General features: G+C 40.3%; 1 protein-coding gene across 1 annotated transcript in view; it reads right to left on the bottom strand.

Annotated features, from left to right (window-relative positions):
- Positions 1 to 26,683, bottom strand: part of HECTD4 (HECT domain E3 ubiquitin protein ligase 4) — a 168,744-nt gene that overhangs the window by 42,657 nt on the left and 99,404 nt on the right. The window contains exons 28-53 of the mRNA XM_063454220.1: positions 24,664 to 24,752; positions 23,149 to 23,324; positions 22,814 to 22,949; positions 21,523 to 21,664; positions 20,579 to 20,745; positions 19,761 to 19,907; positions 19,041 to 19,225; positions 18,349 to 18,502; positions 16,852 to 17,132; positions 15,719 to 15,908; positions 15,287 to 15,368; positions 14,801 to 15,003; positions 14,194 to 14,329; positions 12,918 to 13,100; positions 12,065 to 12,229; positions 10,749 to 10,918; positions 5,596 to 5,711; positions 5,105 to 5,208; positions 4,805 to 4,966; positions 4,296 to 4,444; positions 3,805 to 3,884; positions 3,517 to 3,680; positions 3,040 to 3,277; positions 1,513 to 1,649; positions 904 to 1,030; positions 219 to 356 (exon numbers count right to left, since the gene is read on the bottom strand). Coding sequence (XP_063310290.1) covers positions 219 to 356; positions 904 to 1,030; positions 1,513 to 1,649; positions 3,040 to 3,277; positions 3,517 to 3,680; positions 3,805 to 3,884; positions 4,296 to 4,444; positions 4,805 to 4,966; positions 5,105 to 5,208; positions 5,596 to 5,711; positions 10,749 to 10,918; positions 12,065 to 12,229; positions 12,918 to 13,100; positions 14,194 to 14,329; positions 14,801 to 15,003; positions 15,287 to 15,368; positions 15,719 to 15,908; positions 16,852 to 17,132; positions 18,349 to 18,502; positions 19,041 to 19,225; positions 19,761 to 19,907; positions 20,579 to 20,745; positions 21,523 to 21,664; positions 22,814 to 22,949; positions 23,149 to 23,324; positions 24,664 to 24,752 — 4,021 coding nt within the window. The remainder of the gene's footprint in view (positions 1 to 218; positions 357 to 903; positions 1,031 to 1,512; positions 1,650 to 3,039; positions 3,278 to 3,516; positions 3,681 to 3,804; positions 3,885 to 4,295; positions 4,445 to 4,804; positions 4,967 to 5,104; positions 5,209 to 5,595; positions 5,712 to 10,748; positions 10,919 to 12,064; positions 12,230 to 12,917; positions 13,101 to 14,193; positions 14,330 to 14,800; positions 15,004 to 15,286; positions 15,369 to 15,718; positions 15,909 to 16,851; positions 17,133 to 18,348; positions 18,503 to 19,040; positions 19,226 to 19,760; positions 19,908 to 20,578; positions 20,746 to 21,522; positions 21,665 to 22,813; positions 22,950 to 23,148; positions 23,325 to 24,663; positions 24,753 to 26,683) is intronic.

Here is a 26,683-nt window from a genome sequence, read left to right as displayed (position 1 = left end):
TTAAGCTGTAGTGGTTCTGGTGACTATAGTGTCTCTTTAATGTAAACACATACATACTTAACTCTCTAAGTCAAATTTCCTTTTAACAAAGGCCACACTGAACGATGTGGCAACCATGTGTCCGTTAACATGTAAACACAACATTGGCTTCTTGCATAATTCATAGTTAACGTGAGGTAACAAGGCTGGAGAGCTTCTATCACATCTGAAAACGATACCTTTGCGAACTTTGTCAATTGTGAATTTATTTGCTTCGTCTTTAATGTCCTCAATAGTTGGAAGATAAAGATCTCTTGGGATGCCGCCATTTTCCTCATACAGGAACTCCACAGTCTGCCGTGCTATATCCACCATGCCTGCAACACAATACAAATATTGCTATAACTCTTATGTGCATCTAAGCACGAATTTATTATTATTATTATTATTATTGGTATTTATATAGCGCCAGCTTATTCCACAGCACTTTACAATAAAATGGGAAATTTAAAATTTGTATTATCAAGAACTCAATATCTTCATGTTCTATAGAAATCCAATAATTGTGTTTTTTGCAATTTATTACAGTATAACATTTTAACAGTTTCCTAGAAAGAAATGTAGAAATCAGGGATAGAGAGAGGAAGGGGTTGTATCCCGGGAGGGAAAAATATGGGATAGAATAAATAAGAAGGAATAATAAAATGGACACCTTTCAAAATAGAATTGTTTGGGTTTTGCACTTTTTGTCTTTGACAAACAAATAAAATAAGTGTTCTAGAGAATCTATTCTAGCGGTGCCATTAATTTTTAATTGAGCCACAGGTCTGCTTTCTTTCTTTAAAAAAAAAACAAAAAAAAAAAAAAAAAAACCTCACCCACCCACCAAAAAACAAACATGTATGTCCAATAGGATTAGCATACCCAACTGCAGGGCTCCCTTAATTTGGTCCAGCCCAGACTTTCTCTCAGCTTCATTGCGAAATCGCCTCCTGATGGTTGGAAAGACCTTTGTTTCCCAAGCTTTCACCAACAACGCATAATGATCCTCCTTGAGGGAAGAAGGAGATACAAATTTATAATTCAATGCATGGAACCAAGCATACAAGAAACAAATCTGCTGTCTGTAATATTACAGCAATTAATACGAGAAAACATCAAAGGTGAGAGGAGACAAAAGGACTCCAAAACCTGAGCATAAATAGCAATAATACAGGCTCTAATTGCAATGACATTGGTGTTCTGCAGAGGTCTGCTGTGATGAGAAGAATGTGCCTCCGTATTGGGAGATTGCCGTAGGAAATTAAAAACAGTGTGCTAATTTCTGAACTTAGGTATAAAAAGAATCATTGTTAAGAGTTATACTATTGCTGGCGATCTACCTTTTCAGCAATTCCTGCCCTGGAATGAACATTTGGTAAAGACAAGAACATTATATTATTATGTACATAAAACATCGTTCAGTTTGTTTTGCAGTACACAAGCATGCTCCAGAAACGAAAAAATAGAAATGAGGATATCTGGCATTATTACCCGTGGAATATCGTCGTCGTCATCATCATCACTCTCGTCATCTGCAATAGGTGGAGGGTGAGGATCTGGACCAGAAGTTATGAAATTTTCATAGCTGAGCTCTACCTTGTAATGGCAGGCGGCATCACTGTCATATTCTATGGGGACATAAGAACAGACCCGAATTTAAGGAACAGCAGCAGTTGGAATCCACAATGTACATCCAAGAGGCAGGAACATATGTAGTATTGATTGAAAATAATTGTAAGAGTTTTGCTAATGTTTGCAATTACTAGTGAAGGGTCCCATAGGAATTAGAGAGCGCAATCTAGTGTGCATGCTTAGAGATCACTACATCAAACCTGACCATGGTACTGTCTAGAACTTTTGTGCTTTTAATGGAAAGATATCTCAAACATGTTTATTTTAAACTAGATCTTAATTACACCTTGGTGTTGTTGACAAGATTATTTTCTAGAGGTTTTCCCCACTTGCAAATTAAAGGATAATTTATCTTTAAAAGCTTAAAAATAGCACAATCTAAGGGACACGTGCTAAATAACCTGTTTTAGTTCAGTTATATGGTCTGCTTATGCTGATTGTCGAATTGTTGGGAAAAAGGACATAGATAGATGGCCACGATGATGTTTCCAATACGATGTATGAAAGAGCAATATAAGTTAAAGTAAAAATACAGTAACTGTAAAGTGGTACAATTAAATTAATTTCACCACTCATGCTGCTATATGCAATATGTTCATTCTAGAATACAAGTAGGAGCAATGGACTCATTACAAGCATAGACAATGTGATAATATCAATAGCTATTGCATCCGAGTGATCAGAACAGAGAGGCTGACAAAAGAAGCCTGTTCATATACAGGAGGGGAAAAAGATTCTTTAGGAATAATTTAGTTTAGTTTTCCCTGCTTCCTGGACACAAACGTCTGTTCTACGTACCCCTACAGAGTCCTTCAGTAAGGACAATAACAAATACTGATGTAATCAGATTATAGTAAGCATCTAACTGCAATGCTTATAATCGTGAGGGAAAAAAAAAAGAAAAGTATTCCACTGAGAATATCATGCAGATAAAATGTGATTTCCACCAGACATTCTAGTTCAATGTCCAATGTATTCATTGTTGCATTACTATGATTCTCCATGACGTCAATCAAATTAATTCCATTAAGTAAGTCAAAAGCTTCCAATTCAGTTACAATTTGGGTGTGGGTGAGCTAAAAAATGTTTAAGTCCCTATAGGGTAAAAAAAAAGCACTAAATAAAATTGATACTAATTACATAGAGGGTGCTCATAAAACTTTTTTAAGGGCAGTAATACAAAGTAATAACAAAGATTCTTAAGAGTTGTTTGTTTTGAGTTTGCTCGGAAGTGAAGTATGTTTTGCGATTATAGACTAATTTAAACAGTCATTTCAACGAAATTTCAAAAATATTGTATTTAGGCATATGAAAACCAAAGGAGGTTTGCAAACAGGGATTTAAATATGGTGTTATGGCTTCCCAAGAAACCAAATATTTTCTTACGTTGTTGCATGGAGGAAACTGCAGCAATGCGGCAAGGGGGTCCGTGATTGCCAGGGTCAGACGCTATACTGGTTCCAGCATCATTGTCACTATCAGATGCCATAGCAAATGGCAGGGCTTCAAAGTTTGCACTAATCTCTTCAGCCAAATCAATACACAAATCAGCAGCATTGCGATGGGCCTGACCTTCAGCAAATGCAAACTGGCGTGATCCAAAATTAGCACGTATTTTTGTGTTCTGCCAAGATAAGAGAAAAAAATGCATATAAGTTGAGGGCTTTAAACAGACACAGAAATGTTGCATAAAACAAAGCTATTTATCAGATCAGACCCCAAAATTATATATAAAAAAAAAAAAAAAAAAAAACACCATTAATTTAATACATGGTCAACCTCAAGACAACACAGAAGACAAGAACAAAAAAAATTATACTGTAACTGTGCTGGCTAAAAATATATACACAATTATGCACTTACTTTTTTCTGGATATGTACAACTGGCCACATCCCTCCAGAAACATCTTCCAAGAAAGGACCAAGCCTTTGTCCACCATAGGTGAAGTAAACTCTGCCTTTGGCTGGCTGACCTGGTGGTGGAGGTGTACCTTCCATTCTCTCCCATCCTATGCCAGCAACATCCCCTATATCACACAATTGAGAAATCAGCACAGTTAATTGCAAGATAACAGCTAGTGTATGTGTGTAGATGGATCATTAACTCTTGTTCAAGAGATAATTTACATACATAACTTGTACGGGCCTTACCAGGAGAAAGGGCCACATCTAGGCGCACACTCTTCCACTGTAACAGACTGGATCCATTGTAATGAACAGCTCTCCCATTACTAAGAGAAGCAAAGATAGTCAATGAAATTCTAATATTGATGTATAATCTATAGACCAATTTATGACAGTTTTTTTTGTTTTGTGCCCAATACAAGCAGTACTTTATCTAGTATAAGGGTTTTTTTTTTTTGGCTAAGAAAGAAAGGACATTAATTTTTTCTATATTCAAAATGCCTATTCCCCATCTCCTGTTCAAGAAATGTGCTTGGTGTCCTTGAATTTTATTCGTCCCTGAGTCTCTTTTCTAATTATATTTCAGATTCACAAGAGACACAGAAATGAATCACAAACAAGCCTTATCGGAGATTTACATTGGCTGCCATCAATTCTGCTGCCGCTAAGCAGAGGAGACAGTTTCACAGAAACAATGAAAGGGGACAACTGACATTCAGTTTAACAAGGTCACTTACTTGTGAAACAGACAAGTACCAACAGGATTTGTCCATGCTCCATCTCGCTTTTCTGCCTCTGTTGCAAATCCAAATGACACAATAGGACCAGTATCATCATCTGTGTCTCCATAGGAAACAATTTCAATCTCCCAATAAAATGATGGTGCCTTGAAAAGGGGAAACAAAGATAGTTTTTTTTGGACTATACCGGTTCCTCAAGCCTTAATCCTAACTTGAAGACCAACTTAAATATTCTTCTAAATGAAAAGTCCATATCTGTTCAACACGAGCGATGGTCCCAGGATTCAACCACACTTAACTCCCTACATCTGCACAGTTTACTTCCTATTCTTAAATGTCACTGCTATCCATTGCACAGACTGTATTGAGGCGGTCTTATTATTATGCTCTCTATTGGCTTGCATTTAGAAACCTATCAATGATCCTTTTAACAAGAAATACCAGAGGAATGAGATGCCTCCAAATGACTACTCAGCAGTTATAAGTTAATACTACACTGATCTTACTTGGACAGGCACAGGAGAAGTTGCATAGATAAACGTTCCACGTGGCAGACCGCCACCAGCACTGGGATCAGCCAAAAACGTTACAGCTGTTAGATGTGATGAAAACATACAGGCTCTCACTGGAGGGAAGACCCGGGAAGGACTCCAGGTAATCTCCTTGGGCTGAAACAGAAAGATATGTATAGTGTTCAGATAAATATAACTACAATAAATAGGTTTCTCTACAGTTAAAATATACGACTTTAAGGTCAGTAGAATTGTAAAACAAGTAGTATGAAAACTGTAATACGGTTTATTTACCTGCCTACGCTCCGTATGGAGAGGTGGGGGTGGAGGACGCGCACAGTCCCGGTACAACATCCTCAGCCTTTCACACTGTACCTCCACCACAGAGAGGCGTTCTCCTGCAATTAAACAGTCTTCATATCAACATACAGCAACACAAAGCAAGTATTTTAGATTGACACAAACATAACACAATTGGATCTTAAACAAATAAACAGCTTGTCCAAAATTAAAAGTGGATATCGCTAAATTATTGTCACACATTTTGCTAAGGCAATGCAAAGATTTCTCTACATTGTCCTCTACTTGTTTTTTTTCCTCTCTCGTTTCCCTTTATCTTTATTTACATTTGTAATCTGTGATTAAAACCCACCTCCCTTGCATCAATCCCTTTGACACCCCTTCCATAGATATTTTTCTTCTTCTCTCCCACCAATAATTTTCTGGAATTCCCACAGCAGCTCCCCCACTTTATTGCATTGTTGTAGAATGCAGCACAAACATACCAGGACTGCATTCCTGTGCAACTAAATTTAACACTTCTACTGCAGCCGGGCATTGCTGTATAAACTCTTCACAGAATGAACTGTCCTCCAGCAGCTGGGCCATAACCAAGCAAGATCTTAAAAAGAGAAATGAAGTGTGTTTAAAGGTGAAGAAAGAAAACAAAGAAATATCAATATGTAGCTGCATATATTTGTTTAAAAAAAAAGAAGTATGGGTTTCGACTTTACAAATGTTTGTTTCTTTTATAGAGGATATTGTTATTTTTTAATGTGTTCCTTTCCATTTAATTGAAGAATACTTAAGCTATGCTGTTTGTTTCTGTCTCAGCATTTCTCTCTGAAGTCTGAAGACTGACAGGCCTCATCATTTTAGAGTATATGGTTTAACCCCTTAAGGACCAAACTTCTGGAATAAAAGGGAATCATGACATGTCACGTGTCCTTAAGGGGTTAAACTAAAGGAGAACTATTATCAGCAATCCACAAAACATCAATTGTATTCTACAATTATGTAACGCATTGTTCAAATAAATTTCAAGCTAACTTTTTTGTTTTTGAGGGTGAGTGTTACGGACACGATTTTGGGCGTGACAAGTTAAACAAAAAAAGGAAGATTATGAAAGCTGCTTGCTGGTCACAGAAAGCTCACCAACGTGACAGTAGTGGAACGATTTGTCACAAGATAAAGGGAAACCTTTAAAAAAATTTTTTTTCTAGATTTAATAATTCTTTATTTTGGTTGGGCATAAGATAACTTACAAGCTTACATGGCCACGACAGCTCAAACAAACACCATATTACATTGACATGTCATTTTGAGTAACTGCACATTTTATGAATATAAGATCAGGCTAATGAGTCATGTCTAACTACGAGAAAAAGAAGAGGGTCGCAATACAAGTTAGCACAGTGAATTTAACTAGATACACTTATAATAGTTTGATAGCCTGTGTAACTAGCCAGACATGCAGATGTGACAAATTGTTACATTGGGGGAAAATGTGAATAAACGGAACTTTCAGATAGCAGTAACACACCCCCAAGGCCCCCGCCACTTAGTTGGATAAAAAGACCCCTATTGGGGATATCATGGCCACAGCATGGCTCAGCTGTGGTAAAGAGGTCTACAGGCTGTGTATCCCATAGGAAAGCTGAAGCGTCACGTTGCTGCAATGAGGTAGCCTGCTGATTCTCTGCTTCATGCGTCCATTCGGTTATTTCGTATCTGGGCTGTGTGTGGGGCATCCTGATGAGGGGTTGCTCCCAATCACCGCTAGGCCGGTCTGTTGCTAGTGTTCCCGTCACTTTCTGGGTGAGCATGTTCGGCCCTTGTCTCTCCGTCCGATCTGCAGTGTGAGCACTTGAGTAGTGAGGGCAGCCGGGAGCGAAGTGTCCGCGATTTGTCTGCTTGCCAGCGTCTGCCAGGGGGATTGATAGGTGTGCCTCAGCCTCCCCTGCTCTAGCTGTGGTAAGCTTGTATCTCGTGAGGCAGGTAGATCAATATCCTCTCTGGAGCAGGCTGTTGGTTGCGTGGCTTCAGCCATTTTGGTGGGGACTCCAGGTCTGTGTTGTAGAACGATGGTGCTGTGGGGCTTCAGAGTTGTGGTAGCAGTGGGGGCCGCAGGGTATGGACCAGGTTCACCCCCACCGGTCCAGAGGGGTGGGAACAGGGCCAGGTATATAAAGCTTCGAGAGTCCAGCATGGCACACCCAGGCAGGACAGCGGGGTAGCGGTCGTCCACTCCACTCCACTCACCGCCCGAGTAGTCCTCATCTGGGTGGCAAATCTTGCCTCGGGGCCAGTACTACCTTGGGTATGGGACCACCATTTCCAGTCATTAGGTGGGAAGAAGATTAGCTTTGGAAGGCGGATAAGTCAAGATATTTCAGGAGCTGTTCTTACAGCATGGCAGTCAGGCCCCGCCCCCAGCTAACTTTTTATTTATTTATTTTTAACAAAAAGAACTTGGTAGAAAAGTGATTCATGAGTCAGGTAGAGGGAAAACGGTAGACCTGACCATGAGTACGACTGTGTCACAAGAACAAAGATGACTTGAACGCTCTGACACTAACCCAGGAATTCAGCTCCACTAGGGAAAATGCTAGACTATAAAATTTCACATGCAGGGCCCTCATATTCTTTTATGTCAAATATTATAAATGGAATATCATGTCTAATGCTGCGATATTGTTCAGGTTGTTTTTGAAAATAAACAGAATGCCCCTATGACCATAGTAAGTAGACTAATTTTTCCTCAGGCATTATACAGCAGGATGGGAATCACTTGCATTGTTAATGTCGATTTTTCAACTGAAGGACAAGTCATTCTTTAAATTGTGCTGGACAAAAGAACATTAACAAATCAAAAAATCAATATACTAAATTGCACTCACGATGTTAAAGGGACACTATAGTCACCTGAACAACTTCAGCTTAATGAGGTTGTTTAGGTGAGTGCTACAGCTACCCGGAGCCTTTTTCTTGTAAGCACTGTATTTTCTGAGAAAATGCAGTGTTTACATTGGAAGCTTGGAACACCTCCAGTTGCAGTCAATCAGACGGCCACCAGAGGGACTTCCGAGTTCAGAGGCCCTAAAAAGGCCTCTCGTCCGATGCATTCTGGGTGAATGCATCAGACGGGCTATCAGCACACAAAGCACTGTGAACGCGCTTTGTGTGCCGATAGCCTGTCAGCACTGCTGTGGGCGTGGCTTCAGCTGACAGCTGAAGCCCGAACCCACAGGGATGCTGTCTGGCCACAATAGTGGTTGAAGGGGGGGGGACCTACTCTCCTCCCCCCCCCGGGGCCCCACCGCTGTGCGGCGGGTGGGGGCCCTAAAATTAAAAATAAGGGGGGCACATACTGCCCCCCCGGCCCCCACCCCTGTGCGGCGGGTGGGGGCCCTAAAATTAAAAATAAGGGGGGCACATACTGCCCTAAAATTATCAATAAGGGGGACCTATTGTCCCCCCCGGCCCCCACCCCTGAGCGGCGGGTGGGGGCCCTAAAATTCACAATAGGGGGGGACCTACTGTCCCCCCCCCGGCCCCCACCCCTGAGCGGCGGGTGGGGTCCCTTAAATTATCAATAAGGGGGGGGACCTACTGTCCCCCCCCCGGCCCCCACCCCTGAGCGGCGGGTGGGGGCCCTAAAATTATCAATAAGGGGGGGGACCTACTGTCCCCCCCCCCGGCCCCTACCCCTGAGCGGCGGGTGGGGGCCCTTAAATTATCAATAAGGGGGGGGGGACCCACTGTTCCCCTCTCCGGCCCCCACCCCTGAGCGGCGGTTGGGGGCCCTAAAATTATCAATAAGGGGGAGACCTATTGTCCCCCCTGGCCCCCACTACTGTGCGGCGGGTGGGGGCCCTAAAATTATCAATAAGGGGGGACCTATTGTCCCACCCGGCCCCCACCCCTGAGCGGCGGGTGGGGGCCCTAAAATTCACAATAGGGGGGGACCTACTGTCCCCCCCCCGGCCCCCACCCCTGTGCGGCGGGTGGGGGCCCTAAAATAATAAATAAGGGGGGGACATACTGCCCCCCCCGGCCCCCACCCCTGAGCGGCGGGTGGGGGCCCTTAAATTATCAATAAGGGGGGGGACACCTACTGTCCCCCCCGGCCCCCACCCCTGAGCGGCGGGTGGGGGCCCTAAAATTATCAATAAGGGGGGGCTACTGTCACCCCCCCGGCCCCCACCCCTGAGCGGCGGGTGGGGGCCCTTAAATTATCAATAAGGGGGGGGGGGACCCACTGTTCCCCTCTCCGGCCCCCACCCCTGAGCGGCGGTTGGGGGCCCTAAAATTATCAATAAGGGGGGGACCTATTGTCCCCCCCGGCCCCCACCCCTGAGCGGTGGGTGGGGGCCCTAAATACAAAGGGGGGGGCCTAATTAACCCTCCCCCCCCCCCCCAAAAAAAAATTAACTCCCTACCTACCCCCCTCACCCTAAAAATAATGAGGGGGGACCCTTTAACTAAAAACCTGTAAAGAAAAAAAAATAAGATAAATACAACTTACCATTCGATGTTTTCTTTCTTCTAAAATCTTCTTTCTTCAGCCCCAAAAAAGGCCAAATAAAAAGCCATAATAACCGACGCAATAAAAAAAAAAAAAAAACCCCGAGCGCAAAAAAAATAATCCATCTTCACCCATGGAGGGCTCCACGCAGACTGAGCTCCGCAGGGCGGGGGAAGGCTTATAAAGCCTTGCCCCGCCCTGCAATTAGGCTAAGAACACTCTGATTGGTGGGTTTAAGCCAATCAGAGTGCTCTTTGTCATTTTACAAGCGTGGGAAAGTTCTTTGGAATTTCCCCACGCTTGTAAAATGACACAGAGCACTGTGATTGGATGGATTTCAAGCCATCCAATCACAGTGCTCTTTGTCATTTTACAAGCATGGGAAAGTTCTTTGGAATTTTCCCACGCTTGTAAAATGACACAGAGCACTGTGATTGGATGGATTTCAAGCCATCCAATCACAGTGCTCTTTGTCATTTTACAAGCATGGGAAAGTTCTTTGGAATTTTCCCACGCTTGTAAAATGACACAGAGCACTGTGATTGGATGGATTTCAAGCCATCCAATCACAGTGCTCTTTGTCATTTTACAAGCGTGGGAAAATTCCAAAGAACTTTCCCACGCTTGTAAAATGACACAGAGCACTGTGATTGGATGGCTTGAAATCCATCCAATCCATCAGTCAGACAGCTCAGCTCGCGAACGCGCATTCCGCGCACATGCGCGGTAAAGCGCTCAGGTTCTTCACAGGGCGGCTGTCAATGCCGCTCTATGAAGAACGCGATTGGTGCAGCGCGAAGCCGCGCATGCGCACCACATCGCCATGACGCTTCTCTCAGAGAAGCGTCCTATTGGGCCCCGCGATTTCGTCATTTTGACGAAAAAGGGGGCGCGGCATGGCTGGGAGCTCGGCGCTGGAACGGAGGTAAGTTTTTAATATAAAAACACCTCGAATTTATTTTTTATTAAATTTAAGTTCATATAAAATCAAGAAGGAAGGCTGGGAGACCTGTCTTTCTTGCTTTTATATGTTGACTATAGAGTCCCTTTAAGGCTCCAAAAATGGATTGAAAGAATTGATTAACAGAGTTGAACATTGGAGAAGATTAAAGTACATGCACATTCTCTCACCTTGTTCTGATCTCAGCAAGAAGTCGAACCACTGCCATTACTGGCGTTGAGGCGTCCCCTGTTGCAGGAAGTGAGGTGTGAATAGAGAGACATCCTTCCTGGGGAAGTAACATGGACTGGACTGCCTGTACTACCTTCTCCGTAATGGACAGTTTATGAAGAGGCAATGCCTGATGGGGGAGATGGAGCAATGAGGCAAAAAGCACACGTCAACAATGTAGAAAACTATAAGTAATATCCAAAGCACTCACACAGCACAATGAAGCAGACATCTCCAAGGCAACAATACCTTTTAACATGTTTTAAAGATGGCTGTGACAATACTGTAAAACATATGTCTAATTATGTTTGATTTGTTTGTATAACAAAGTTCTATGCTTGAATAGATGTATTACCATCTAGAAAACTACACATAGCCATATGTCATGGTATTGTTCACAGTCTTTTAACACAGACAGCACATGTAAGATCATGGCCAGCTTTATCAGAAATGGCATTTTCATTGCATTACAAAAACAATCACATCATTTATATCCAATAAAACTGCAAGTGTTGAAAACCCTAAAAATCGAGTACATCCTTCAATACAAAGAGGTGTGGGAAAATCTATAAAACAATGCAGTATAAAGAATATACAATATAAAAATATAGACATTCACAAATAAATGTACAGTGTTGCTGTCATAGAGAAATAACTCTGGAGATATGAGCCTTCTGCCAAAGCAGGCTATAGGTGATTTAAGCTTATTCAAAGGATACATTTGTACTATATAATTATGAATTCGTAAGAGTGACTAGGAAGCAGGGTCATGGTGTAGTCTATAAGTAAGCATCCTCTACCACTTAAGAAGGAAAGAAACAGGCAAAACCTGTCTCTGTGGCTAGGATTAGTGCTGTGTGTGGCACGGTGCATGTACGCACTGTTCATCACTGAACTTCCACGCCAGCGCTTACATGAAATGTGAGATTAAAGTGATGGTTGGATACAATGAGCACTGCCTAGGTGGAAGAGGGAACATTAATAATTTAATAAAGAGAAGTATATGTCAATAAAAAAAAAAAAAGAGGAAATCTCTGATCTCCTATTTTTATAACTATGTAAGAATATAATTAGGTTGCTAGACCAGGACTCTGAAACTCTGACCCCTACCTATGTTGTTGAACTACAGCTCACATGATTTAATAGCTATCTCTTGCATTCAAAGAATTATAGGAGTTGTTGGCCATTAACATGGAGTGGGTGCGAGATCCCTGTGCTAGACAACTACATTTAAACATACTACAATTATCAATAAATGTCAGTCAAATAATCTTACCTCTGATCTGGGAACATAGAGCCTAAACAATGGAATAGTCAATGTGTCAGACGCTTTTGAAGATTTTCTAAAGTCCATAGATGGAAATTTCACTGTAGCAATACCTTCTTGTTCATTAATAGAAACAACCAATCCAATGCTTCCTGATATGCCTCTACCCAATACCTACCAGAAGAGAAATAAGACATAAAATTACTACCACAAGTCAGTGTGGCTCTTTTGCAATATGTACAACATGTTTCTAAGACCACCACCATCAACACACTTGTAAAAAGCAATTATTATATTCTGGCAACAATTCAAATTAGAGATACACTTTGTGAAGCACAAGGACTGGGGAGACTGCTATTCCTGAAATATTTATCAGTGTACTTACTGCAGATCTGCTTAACAGAAGTAAAAAAAAAAAACAACTGCTGCCAATACAAGGGTCAGTGTGGTCAATAATAAGATCTTTTATACTCCTTAAATACTTCACTAACTGTGCCTGCTATATTCAAGCTAATGGAAAGAATGGATTCTAACGGAGATGTTTGATATTGAAGAACATTCTTCCGCAGAAAAAGTCACAGAACCATATTCTACTATACAGGGTTCATTAAAAAGTACAGCTAGCTAAATTCGACCAATTCACAAATCTTGTCATTTCTATTCCAATAATTAAATACTGGAATGGTAGTTGACCTATAGAGTCACATGTTACTTTTCTTTAGATACACTTGCTCTTACAACTATGTAAGGAACAGGTGCAACAAATCAATCTGCATTCAAATCCAATTGTGATTTCTTCTTTAAATCATGGTATAACGTCCTATCATTCATTATGAAAGTGTGACACACAAATATAAGATACCTGAACTTCAGAACCAATTTTAATGTTCTCCTTGAAGCCCCCCAGGGCACATAATGCAGCAACTGCCTGTCTTGCAATGCCTTGCAGTTTGGCCAACTTCCTGCCATTGCCACTTCCATTTTCCAGTATGCTCTCTGCATATTTACCCAGCTGTGGGATGTACATCAGGGCACGAGAAAGAACCTGTAATACAAAACAATAAAGTAATGCTTCAGACATATTCTTTTTTTGATTCCTGATGATCGCTACCTGTATAAGTGGGTTAATAATTTTCTAAATCTTAAATTCTAACATTACTGAGAATTTTATTGCTATGGACCTCTTTGATATAACAATAATAACAAAGAATTTAACCAGGAAATGTACATTCAGATTCTAATATTCTAATACTCTAAAACCAAAAAGAAGTTTGATTGTTTTTACAAAGACCAAGGCTCCCATTAGCTATGGGTGGCCTGCCCGTTTTTTTAACCATGTTGATAAGGCGGAATTTACACTTTCACATTACAAATATCACATATTTTGAAACCAGTCAGCAGTGAATGCCGACATTGCTTGGCTAACCCTGTTGCTGAACTCTCAGCCAACCACTGTTTGTCAGACTGGACAAAACTGATATTAGACTTGGCAAAATTATTTTTGGATGGTTTAACCTAATCGAATTCCTTTTAATCCCCACCCGGACGAATCAGATGTAAGCAATTAACCTGTGGAGTCTTCGTGATTAAATCCGAATCCACAGGTAATTCCCGGAGGATTGATTAGTCCGGGTGTGGATTACAAGGAGTTTAATTTGGATAAATCATCTGAAACAAATTACTGTTCAAGTCTAACTGATATCGGTAATGTGGAAGCGTTGGTATTAAAGGAATACTGTAAAATCTTATGTTTGACAATTAAGTACATATACCCCCAAAGAAAATATACATGCTTTCTTGACGGATATTATGAAAAAACAGCTTTAAAAAGCTGCAGACTGGCTTTCTCTAGCCTAGCAAGCTAAAGTGCATTATGTGTGTAGAGTGCTCCTTTAACAATGTGGAATCGGGTGACATATGGGTGCTGCATTTTTTGTAAAACGGCTTATAAATGGTTTAACAAAAAAAAACAAAAAAACACCAAAAAGTAAGGATGGGGCTATAGTCTTTCTGCAGTGGTTCTGGTACTTAGAAGGTATCTTTAACCACTGAATAAAGCAATTGTCTTTTAACATTAAATGCAGACAGAAATTAAGCACATGTTGTACATGAAAATTTTCACATCCAGCTTGACAAACCTTTTCCGCTGTGGTTGTCCATATCTGGGCAGCATTAGACTCTGGTGCCATCAGCAAACTGTGCAGCAGGGCAATTACTTCTGCAGCCATGCTATTTGCTACATGGCCACTGATAAAAGGGCGCACAGGGTCCGTTCTGTTAAACAACAACAAAAAATAGATTTTTTGCTCATGTCAACATGGCTTGCACAAAATTATGGTAATTTTAGAACAATGACAGCTGGGTGGCTTTAATCCAAGTTAGTTAGTCCTACTACCTGGGAGAGATACAACAATAGCAAATGCATATAGACATCCCTCAATATTTAGCTATATTTTACAGAAAGAGACATACACGATGAACGACTGAATTAAGTGCAGTATTCATGAATCCCCCAAAAATGACTTAATGATATAGTTTTAAAACCCAATACGTCTCTATTCGATCAGACTGGCAGTGTAAATGGAATAATCATTGCAATGCAAATAGTGCTAGAACCCATCAACTTTTAGTGACATATTCATCAAGCCAGTTTGAGAAAAGGTTAAATATAACACAATTGGAAGTAAAAAAAATATGATATCATTGCTTCAAATTAATAAATACATTTACAGTTATCATTTATACCTGGCAAGATCTGAATTCCTCTCTCTGCAGATAGATGTTTGTGCAGTTTTCTTTTTGTCTCCGGTGGAAAGGCCACTTGCTGCTTCTGGAGTTACTATTTCTACAGGTGGCCCGATGCTAACAATTAAACCTGATTGAGCCCATTTAGTTGCTTTTCGGAGAGCTGCTGCAGACTCCTCTGTGATCACTTCACAGCACCCACTCTGAAATGAACACATTGCAGGATGAAACACTAATACAAAATCTTATATATTTACAAATGTGGCACTTAAGTGATGAGTGAACTAGATTTCCAATGATGCTGATACATTTGCAATTAACGGTCAGCATCACTGGTCAAGATACAGGTATCTCAATGTTCTGTGCAAAGACGAGTAGTCTGACTTGTTAGAAGCTAATTTCAGCAAAGACTTGGGTGACCTTGGCCAAATGCAAAATATTCAAGGTTGTCCCTTAAGTTGGACTATGTGACCTCCTACTACTTACTTTAGTCATGTCACGGTCCATCTTGACCACTTTTTCCATGTTTGCTCCAGTTCCAAGACGAAATGGTCGTCCCTCTGAACTACTATATAATTAGAAGGAAAAAAAAAAAAGGATATAATTGCAAACAGTACAAAAGTACATTAACAATCGTTACAAAATAAAGACAAAAACTATGTAGGAAGTATAAGAATAACAGAGCAATAGCTTTTTGCTATTAACTTGTGTATTTTAAAAACAATTAAAATTCTGGGGCCTCTATACTTCTCTTTTACAATGGCAATCTAATTACCGTAAGTCTTTTGATTTTATAACTTGCTAGTTTGCTTAGAACAAAGCTAAAACACATTTTCAAATTCAGATTTTGAACAATTAGAAAGAAAACACAATAAAAACCAACACAATACTAATAAATTAAGATATCCTATATAATACCTCAGCAATGGCTGGAGGACTTCATGGGATGACTGATCTTCCCGTTTATGGATAAAAATAGACAATTTGCCATCTACGGCTTCACTTTCTTCCCCTGTGTCCTTCTCCCCCTTCTGAGAACTCTTTGGACTGTTTTTTGACAACCCGCTGTCTGGCTCAGTGGCAGTGGGAGAAAGAACTGTCTGGCATCCTGCAGGCAAGATAGAGAAACCCAAAGGGGAGCAGTTAATTTTACATGCTTTGTAGATCAAATCACTTCACAGTGTTCTCTAAAGACACATCAAGGTGGCATGAATTACTGTACAATTGGAAAGGTGACTGCTTAAGAAACAAAATGACAAATATCATTAAATCTGGAGAATATATGAATCATGACAGTACATAATGACAGAGAGTCCAATTATCACACAATCACATTTGAAAGTCAGTAAGTGTGATGAATAACTAGCAATTCTAATTTGAGGAACATCAATAGCATTTTGAAGGCTGTGGTATTTCTGAGGGAGTGATGGACATGTCACTAAAATAGTAATTGCCGACATAATCTGCATTTATTACTGACATAAAATATAGTTTATGAAAAAATAAGTGCACGACTAAACGAAAAAAAAAAAAGTTACCAGAGGTAATTTTCATAGAATTTTTTTGGGGGGGATTCAATGTATTCCAGAAAATTGATAAGAATATCTAAATTATTTTTTTCTGGCACATGGAATTATAATTTTAATCACTACTTCGTTTTGCAATGGATACATTTTCTTGTGAAACAGGAAATATAATGTCACATCAGTATTGGTAAACTTTATACTTTGAAATGAATAAATGGACCACTTGAACCAATTAAAATGCTGCAAAGTTTGCTTAAAATAAATTGGTTTTGGAAAAAACATAACATACTCTATGATTCCATTAGTGTGTCATTATAACGTACTAAGAGTTATATTGTTACATCTTAGTCCAATGGTTCCCAACCCAGTCCTCGGAGCACACTAGAGGTCTAGGTTTTGCCAGTATGCCCATGTGAACAGAACTGGGAAACACCTAAGGAATGTTGGTTTACCTTGAATTCTGGGTTAGGACCACTGTCAAAGTTTATGGTTTTTAGAAAGATGATATTGGTTTTCAATAATTACCTGGAACCACATAATCAGCAAGCTTTGCCAGCAACAAGGAAGCGATCTTAGATGCTGGATCGCTGGGATCTTCCTGCTCATTGTCAAGAGATGGTACAGAATAACTCCAAGGTGGAAGCTCTACATTGCCGCAGTCTTCCACACTCATGAGTGGCAGGGCAGCACGACACAGCTGGAGAATAATTAGGACAAGTTTTGGGGAGGGTCTTTGGTCCAGCAGGAGTGAAAGAAGCTTGGAGACACAGGCTGGTTGGCTGAGAATTGCCTTTCCAATTTGACTCCTGTAAAATAAGACACATTGATACCGGCTGATCAGCACATGACCTAACAGGCAGATAGAGACTACTGTGGCAGGGTTCATAGCACAGACAACTATTATTTAAAATGTTTATTGTTTTGCTATAAACAATATTGAAGTTATTTTCCAGATACATGTGCAATGCATAATGTTGCATTGCTGAACAATGGTCAAATATCCTTTTTATAAAATTTAGTAAAAATAAAATAAAAATTATATATATATATATACATACACACACACACACACACACACACACACACACCTTCTATGCTTCTGCTCCTACTCAAACAGTATGGATCATTATTGCATTATTGTCCTAAATCCTCCTGTTAATCTAATGCATTTCCAGGAAATGTGAAAATCTCAAAACAGACTTGGGAATATTAGCTGGAGTAAGTTTCGCTCCACAATGCTATACAGCTGCCTAGTACTAAATAAACAAACAGTGCAATCCTCTGGTTATTTAGACATCTTAACTTGAAGCACCATGACAACTTCAGTGATTTGAAATGATCATGATACCCAGTGTTTTGCCTCTGCTGCAGGAGGTGTAACTCACCTCAAGCAGCGTCATTAGGGTGTCATCAACAAGTCCAGGCTGGCTAATGTCAACTATGTGCAACTTTCAATGCACAGAATGTCAGTCATTGGCAGAGAGCTGTCAGCCGACTCTCTCAGCCAATGAATGATGAGAACAGATTCTTCCCACTTCTGAAGTTCTGAAGAAGTTTGAAGCGTGTCACCGGACCACCAGGGACTATCAGAGCCTGCTGGGCACCCAGGTAATGTAACAAGGTAAAGGGGGAAACCATTGCTAAATGATTTGCCCCATTACTAGAGAACGAGGCCAGGTTACTCTTAAAGATCATAACCACTACAGCAGGTTGTAGTGGTTACTATGATTGGTGTAACCCTCTAAATAAACAAACAAAGAAAACCAAAACAAACAAAACAAAAAAGCTCTATTGCTTGCATGTAGACAAAAACCAGGTACAGCATAGTACCAATATCTATCATAAAGAAATAAACACATTTAAAAAAAAAATAAAAAATTAAAAAAGATCTTTGAAAATACAGTAATTGCTCATATCAAGTAATATTGCCCTATAACTGTTCTTTCTGGTAAATTCTGTGTACAAAATATATAAAACCTTCTAGGTATTCAGATACAATTTAGAGCATCTATCATTAGTTACCTGGAAAGGTCATTCAGAAGACTGAGGACATCTTGCAGGGCATCATTTCCAGCGGCTTGGTTCCCACAACATTCTGTGGCTCGTGCCAGATGGTTGGTGAGTAGGGTGGACACCTGTCGAGCTAGACCAGAATGGACAGCCTCGGTAGAACCACCTACAAACAAGATGCTGTTAATCAGCTATAAAGGATAACACAGCTTTATCTTGCTTCACAGAATCCTCTATAGAGTGTGAGAGGAGGCTCCATTTACAGTTTCTCTACAGAAATCAAGATTACACCTCTGGGAAATAAACCAATCTCTCTGCAGGGTAGAAGAAAAAAAGATATGGAGCAAAGGAGAAGGTATGTGGAGATTTATGGGACAATAATTTTGCAATGCAAAACAAATGTTAAACCTACAAGTGGTTTGACTGGTCATTCATTCAAAATATATGTACAGGTAAGCAGAAATAGCCAAGGCCACCAGCAGTGAAAATCAGCAGTACTAAAAAGGTTGAAATCCTTACAGCACTGCAAAATCCCAATGTTTTGGATGTCATAGGCTGTGAAATTCAGATTTACTTAGAAAGGCTGTAGGCTGTGTAAAAGACCAGAAGGTCTGACTCTGAGTCATAAGTGCCAGATGGACTGCATAGCATTAATCAGACAGGAGCTAAGCAGATTTTTTTCACAACACATAACATGTGCTGACCTTCTTCCTTCTCCCATTCAACACATCTGTTTGCCAGAACTTGGAAAGCAGCCCATGCCATCGTCGCCACCTTCTGCTTCTTGGTCTGCTTCTCACTGGAGCTGGACTCAGTTTGGTTACTCAAACTACAGAGCCTGTCCATGAGCTGAACCAGCCCACTGCGTACCAAACACTTTTCTTCACTCCTTATGAGAAACAAGAGAAATTGCATAGTGAAAGCTTCACCAACATTGTACATCATTCGTTGTGCCTTCCAAAAGTCAAATAGGGGAGTTTAGACACATGTGATGGTGGTCATTTTTATATACAGGTTTATACAATGACAATCCATTTTTAAGCAGTGTTAACAGATGGGGAATTGTTTTCACAGCTTATCAAACTTTAATAAAAATGTCACATTGAAGGAGTACTCCAAATATGAAATATACAGTCATTACAAAACATTCTAAAAAATCCCTGTATGTGCAGCTGTCAGATCTAGCAAAACAGGAGGCAAATATTCCACAATACATTCCTGTCTTGGCAGACATAACACTGAAACCTCCAGCAACCAATCACCTGTGAAAAAAAATGGCAGTCTCAATAACATAATTCTCCAAAAGCAACTACTCGACACACCAATTGTGGTGTGTTCAGATATTATCTTTTTGTTTTTTGTTTTACTACTTGATGCTTGAGCATTTATATAAACAGTGTATACATAATCATAAAACTTTTTACCTCGTGTAAGGTATGGTGCACAAAAGGCCTATGCTGTTTGCGCAGGCAATAGGATAGCGGGCACAGAGGGATACCACAGAGGTCATTGTCTCCCCAAAAGCCTCCTGAACTTGCTCCACCATTCCTCCACATGTCAGCTCTTCAATCCTGTTAGGAATATGCTGTTAGAACATGCAGACAGGCTGGGAATTCATTGTAAATACCAATAGTTGTCAACTGGTAAACACATGATTATTTCTTATTAGTAATAAACAAATTCATAGTGAATGGCATATTTTAGGCCATAAAAACAAAATAGAAATTAAGTTTAAAAAAAAAAAAAAAAATCAACTAAGTTTGCAACCCAGCTATTTAGACCTAAAAATCTGATTTTCTGACAACTTTTACTTTAATAAATAACGCTTTAATATGCATAGATTTTAACATCTGATAGAGATCAGAACAACTTTTCAATGCAGCTTTCTTGTCGGCGTTTAGACCTTTTTATTCCCTGCAAAATAAATACAAGCATTTAAAATGTAGCTACACTATTTAAAACAGATATTAATCAGAAGTCTGTTTTTACCCATCTGACTCCTTAATTTCTGTGTAAGATGTAAAGCTGCATATTTTAATTGACTGATATTAGACATGGGTTGTGGTTATTCAGTAACAAAGTTTAAGAAGAGGAAAACCTTGCAGGAGATTCAATACAGATGCAGATCCTCAACTAAACCCTTGAATAATAGACAAGTGAGCAATACAAAGTGTTATTTGACTACCTTCTGTTCCTTGGTGGTATACAAACGTAATAGTCTTATTTCCACAGCACAAAATACCTTGGTCCTCCTTGAAGAACCATGGTAACTGGCCCAACAAGATGTGTTACTCCTCCAACTCGTACAGCAGCTGTCAGTAGCTCTCTCATGTGCACCAAGGCCTGTTTCCGAGTATTTCCACGGCGCCATCTTGTTTGAGCAGCAAGAAGGAAGCCACTACTAGACACCTGCAATTAAGACCATAATACAAATTACATATTCGAAGCATGAGATATTTCATGTTATACGTATAGGTGAACCCAACATCTTAAATAAGATGTCAGTAAAAGCAAATATAAATCAAAACAGAAGGACATTTACAGAAATATGTTATTAAAATAGCCTCATATGTCTGTAAATAATGGGGGAATTATGACACATTATTGTTTCCATTTAACTAACCGAATGAATTATCACATTTGCCTCCCATTTATCTATCTATGTTAACAAACAGCCTGTGAGGCCTGTACACTATCAAGGGGGTGTACACTATCAAACTGCTTTATTCACTACAGTGAGAATTTAACGTGAATTTCCCATTTAAGGTCAAAATAGCCAAACTGGAACAATTCTCGAAATCCGCTGTCCATTCGATTACTCTGGCCTTAATTTTGACATTTTCTTTAGTAAATAACTCTTTGAGATAAAATGTTCTATAACAGTGTGCTTACAGGATTATTATTATGAGGGGTGGTGCAAACTGGAAACCTTTATCTTACTTAAGGTAAAAAGTATTTAATGGGTTGAAGTAAGAAACACGTTAAACACTTTCAATATAAGAATACCCGCTAGGAATGCACAACTCAATTTGTTATCATGCATTTCTGTGTTTGTCTGATGGATTTTACTGTTCCTTAACAATTTCATTGTTGTTATACATACCCCTTTCTTTATTACATACTCACACATACAATGGAAAACACTTTGAAACACAAAGCATGATATAACCGCCATTAGTGACTTACTGCCTGGTCAGGATTAGTGCCAATGAAAGCAAACAGCTGCCCTAGAAGGACACTGTATGTTGGTTTATCTCGGCTATCCTCAATAGCTAAAGACTGCAGCAATGTGAAAGAGCTACTCCTGTGGCTGGTGACATTTCTCCTCCTAGGAAATAGTGAACAATTGTCATTTCAACACAAAGCATAAAAACAAAGAGTACATTATTTGATTTACGGATTTGAAATTCAGGAAAACTCAAGAACAAATAAAGTCATAAATTAGAACTGTTTATTTGACTTAGTTTAGTATGTACTAATAAGAGTGTTATGTGTCTTTTTTATGCATGGCTGCCCAATGTAGTGGTGATGCACACACATTCTTAGAAAACTAGTAACTGGACAGAGTTTAAGGCTGTTCCACAGAGAACACCAGAGACAGAAACAAACAACTTCACAGAGTAGCTGTTGATTCCCAAACTGTGCATTTTACGGTTTACATATCTATAAAATGGCATAGTATGCATGAATGCAATTATGCATTTTTAGAGAGACGCGTTATCTGTAGGACAATGAAAGCCTTAGAAAAACTAGAACATAACCAAGCACAGTGCAAATTAGTTCACAGGAAACTCCTAAAATAATACTCCACCTTCAAGAAAAATAATATCAGCCTTGTAGGAAGGGATAAAAGCCTCTCGCTACAAGAAAGAGTGCAAAAACATCCAGAACTGTTAAAATAAACCTGAAATTTATTTAAACACAACAAAACCCAAATGTAATGAGTGCTGGGTCACTAGAAGGATAAGTGTAGATTCAGAGTAAGGATTCATTAATTGATTTGCCCATTGCCCATGTTTTTTTAAATCACGATTTAGTAATATACACACACCACAATGAAAACTTGCATGCATTTAAATAAAAAAAATTTCATTGAGGGTATATCTCAAAACAGGATAAAAATAGGGACACGAGTAAGCGCTAAAAAAACAGACTTTCTTCCTTACTTATTTGGACTATTTATTGTCTGTATATTGACTATAGTTTGGCGCAGCCCTTCCTTTTATTTCTCTTTTACTATATCTCAAAACAGCTTGCAGAAGCTGCAGATCTGTTGTCTGCAGCCTTTGCAAGTCCTTTGTAGCAGAGACTTCCAGTCTGTGATGAGGAACATTGACAAGATTCTGTGCTGGAACCGCAAGCACATGTGGGCACGCAATGATTGGAGCTTTCCAATGCTTCTCCATGAGCTTGCTCACAATGCTCACTGTGAAGGAGGGAAGGCAGGAGCGCCAAATCAAGCATTGATGAAACCTACCTTGGGTTCGACCTGTTAAACTCCAGGTCATTGCTGCCTATCATCTCTAGGTCTGATGGGGCTGACATGCTGCGAAGGAACACTGGCTGGCGCATGGCTTGAGAAATTGCCTTGGCCTCTGACACGGATTTACAAGCTGTAAAAGAGGAATTCCTATCAGTGAGAAATGTCTATGATTGCAAAAAAAGATTATTACACTGTACATTCAATGCACAGTTACATGTATATGAATCTGATTTTTGATCAGAAAAACCTTGCAAGTATCTGCTAAATTATTCCTTTCCATGTATAACTGAACAATACTGTTTAGATCTTTGGTGATTCAGTGGGTGTACCTGGCGGTTCAGTTGGTGTACTGGATATACTCCTTGTAATTCCTGACTGTGCCGCAATTGTGACGTGCAGCAGAAGCTCAGCTCGGTTCATCAAACTCTTCACCAACGTTTTTGTTTTTGCCATGGGATGGGATGACTTTTGAACCAGTGAGTTAACCTCTTGGAAGAATTTTTCCCTGGGACAAAGAATTGGAAAATAAAAGGTACTGCAGAATGCTACACAAGAATGTTATTTTAACAATATTATTTTAATATAAGACTTATGAAAAGGTGCTGAAGTTGCTATGGGTGGAGAGCAGAGGGACGTCTCCTCTGCTTTCCCTGGCCCTGACACGGAGCATCTGCCAAGGAAATGAAAGTCAGGTGGGAGAAAAAATTATCTTTAAATAGTTATTTTCTCCATTTGCCAGCAAAACAGATAGCACAATGTAGAGATGGAATTGTATGCTCTTTTAAAAGAGCTAAAATTCATTTTATGATGACAGGTTCCCTTTAAGGCCTTTGGGTCGAAATGTTGTTTTTATTTTGTGTGTCCATTTCCAATAAACCCAAATTTTTGCACCTACCCTGATGAAACCCATGGATTCTCTACAATTTGGAAGTTACAGTAGGATACCTCACTTACATTTCCCTGGAGTGCCACACCATATTGCTTATTTGAACAGTTTTTGGTTTAAAATCACCACTCCGCTGCTCATATTGTATATGTGGATAGTAAATAAGCAGCAGTCGTTAGGTAGCCCTTGGAAGACATCCTGAGTCCCTATGACTTCTGTTGCCTCAATCCAGTCTCCTTACCAGAATATACCAGTCCTCCTTACTCCACGGCAACAGACATGTCAGCATTGCATGAGCTATTTAGGTCACAGATTGCTTATGTGGTAGGATGTGTTTGATAACACAGATTTATCCTATATAAGGAATTTTTCCAATAACACTTTTGGCTGTGTGAGCCATGTTTATCGCTCATACTGATTAGCAACAAAGTCCAGTAAGTCACCATTGTGATATGCATTGCATTTCTTTAGTCATTTATCTCTATCGGTGTGTTTTACCAACTATGAAAGTGAATACTGCATTAGACACAGGGAGAACTTAGACTATTAGATCTTAGATTTAACACATTAACACAGGGAGAACATAGACTATTAGATCTTACATTTAACATATTAACACAGGGAGTACATAGACTATTAGATCTTAGATTTAACACATTAACCTGTATTAATGAAAACTATCCCACAAATCCAATGCATTTGGAATTGGATTTGTGCATTAATGAAAACTATCCCACAAATCCAATTCCAAATGTAATGCATTCACTTTAGTGATGCAGGTTAATGTGTTAAATCTAAGATCTAATAGTCTATGTACTCCCTGTGTCTAATGCAGTATTCACTTTCATAGTTGGTAAAGCACATGTTTCAGTTAAATTTGCCATATGATGGACGTTGAAGCTGTAATTTTATATCAATAAAGAAAACAAGAAGATTAGTGAATTCCTGTTTTACTTACCTCAGAGATAAAACCATATTTTCAGGATCGCTTCCATCAAACAAGATTTCTTTCATGGAACATAAGAGCTCCAGTTCTTTTATTTTGTTCTATAAAATCAGAATACATGTGATGTAGAATTATTAAAAATCTTTATTGAACCTGTATTGAATTATTGTACTAACTCCATCTTAACCTCACATTATGACAGACCCTCCATTTTGTCCACATTACATGACAGAATTTCCCAGCAACATTTAGTGTAATGAATAGAGACTGTATTTTCTATAAAGACATAGCTGACTCCGGAATTATTGAATCTCCTGTAACATGCAACAAAGTATAACCAAGACCAAGACCAAGGCCATGAGAACGCCGGCCTAATGAAATGTTCTATTCATAAAAGAACCCTGCACCTGACCACGAGTCTGACATCACTAACTGCCCAAAATGACGCTCAAGCCCCCCTTCCCACCGAGTAAGCCTCATGCTGGGAGAGATGGCGCTTGAGCCATCTGTCCACACCCATGTCCAGAACAATACCAGAACAATAACATGTCCGCTCCAATCCGTGACTACCACCTCGGGTAGGCGGATTTAGTGACTGGTCTACGTTTTGGGAAGACGCACTTGAGGGGGACCCACCCTTCTTGAGTGGCAGTCGAGCATTGTAGACATTCTGTTTCATTTTTTCTTTCCCTATATCTGGGACGCCTGTATAGGGGGGGATATGGGACAGGAATTGAGTAAGCCCGGTAGGGGCTGGCTCGCATGTGATTTAGTTGAAGACAGAGAGGGTGAGGAGATGGTTAAAGGTGTTGAAAAGATTGCTAAAGTGTGTAAAATTGCTGTGCCTTCATGTGGTAGATTGCAGCCAGAAAGCTGGCGTAGATTACTGACAGAGAAGAAAGGCAAGCTTACAGATAATGATTTATTGCGTACTGCTGAAGCGTGGTACAGAGTAGCGAAGGCTATTCAGCAGGAAGGTTGGGTTGAGGAAGAAATAAATCACAAAGGTGTGAAATTGTTTGTGTATCATAATAATTGTGTTGCTGGGGCATTCCCTCAGCCAGCGCCCCAAAATGGCGCCCAGGGGATGTCTATCCCCAAGGTTCAGTCAGCAATAAGTGACAGCCAGCTGACCATGTTCCCCTCTCCCAATCCTCCCATCACCCATCCCGTCATTTCCCCTGTTTGTCCGGTCCTGAATTCTGATGGATCATTATTCTCCCCATCATCATCCCTGACATTCCCATCATCCTCATCCATCCCTGCACTACCTTCTCTGCCTAATCCAAGCATTTCATCTGCCATTCCTTCTCTACATTCTCTCTCCGTCAATAATCCTACCCTCCCGTCTGCATCCACCCAGTTCACTAACCCCTCCTCTCTTGCTACTGTCAATCCTACTACACCCACTCCGGCTCCTCCTACTACACCTGCCTCTGCTAATCCCTCTCCGCTCTCTCCCTTTCCCACTCCTCCCACAGCCCAGGTTCCTACCCCTTCAGTTTCATATCCGTATCCCGGATGTCCCACCTCCTTCCCTAACCCCTGCCCAACTAATCCACCCTCCCCAGGTTCCGCCCAAAACTCTGCCCAGTTGTCTTGGCCCTACCCCTTCCCTTACCCCTTGACCCTGCCCTATCCAAACCAAGCTTACTTCCCTTCCCAAGCCACTCCCCAGACCCCGGTCATGCCCAGTCCGGCACAGTCTGCCCCGGATGTGCCCACATCCAACATGGCCGCCACTTCTTCCCTTAACCCTAATGCAGTTTCCTTTCACGCCTCCAATATGGCGGCCCCCAGTCATCTAGCACCCCTGATGCCGGTACTTCCCGATGACTATTCACCCCAAGCTCATAACCCACTAGCCACCCCAGCATCTGGGAATCCCTCATTTCCCCCGGTTCTGACACCTCAGGTGGTCCCATTACGCAGAAGGGCCCAGACCACAGATGAGGATGAGGAGGGATCCCAGGACTCACTGGAGGTTGCGGGGCCCCCGCCCCGCCGTTCTATTGATGATCCTTTTGGACAT

Source organism: Pelobates fuscus, chromosome 5 (genome assembly GCF_036172605.1).
Source record: "Pelobates fuscus isolate aPelFus1 chromosome 5, aPelFus1.pri, whole genome shotgun sequence".
NCBI classification, from domain to species: Eukaryota; Metazoa; Chordata; class Amphibia; order Anura; family Pelobatidae; genus Pelobates; species Pelobates fuscus.
This window is presented reverse-complemented; position numbering and strand designations above follow the sequence as displayed.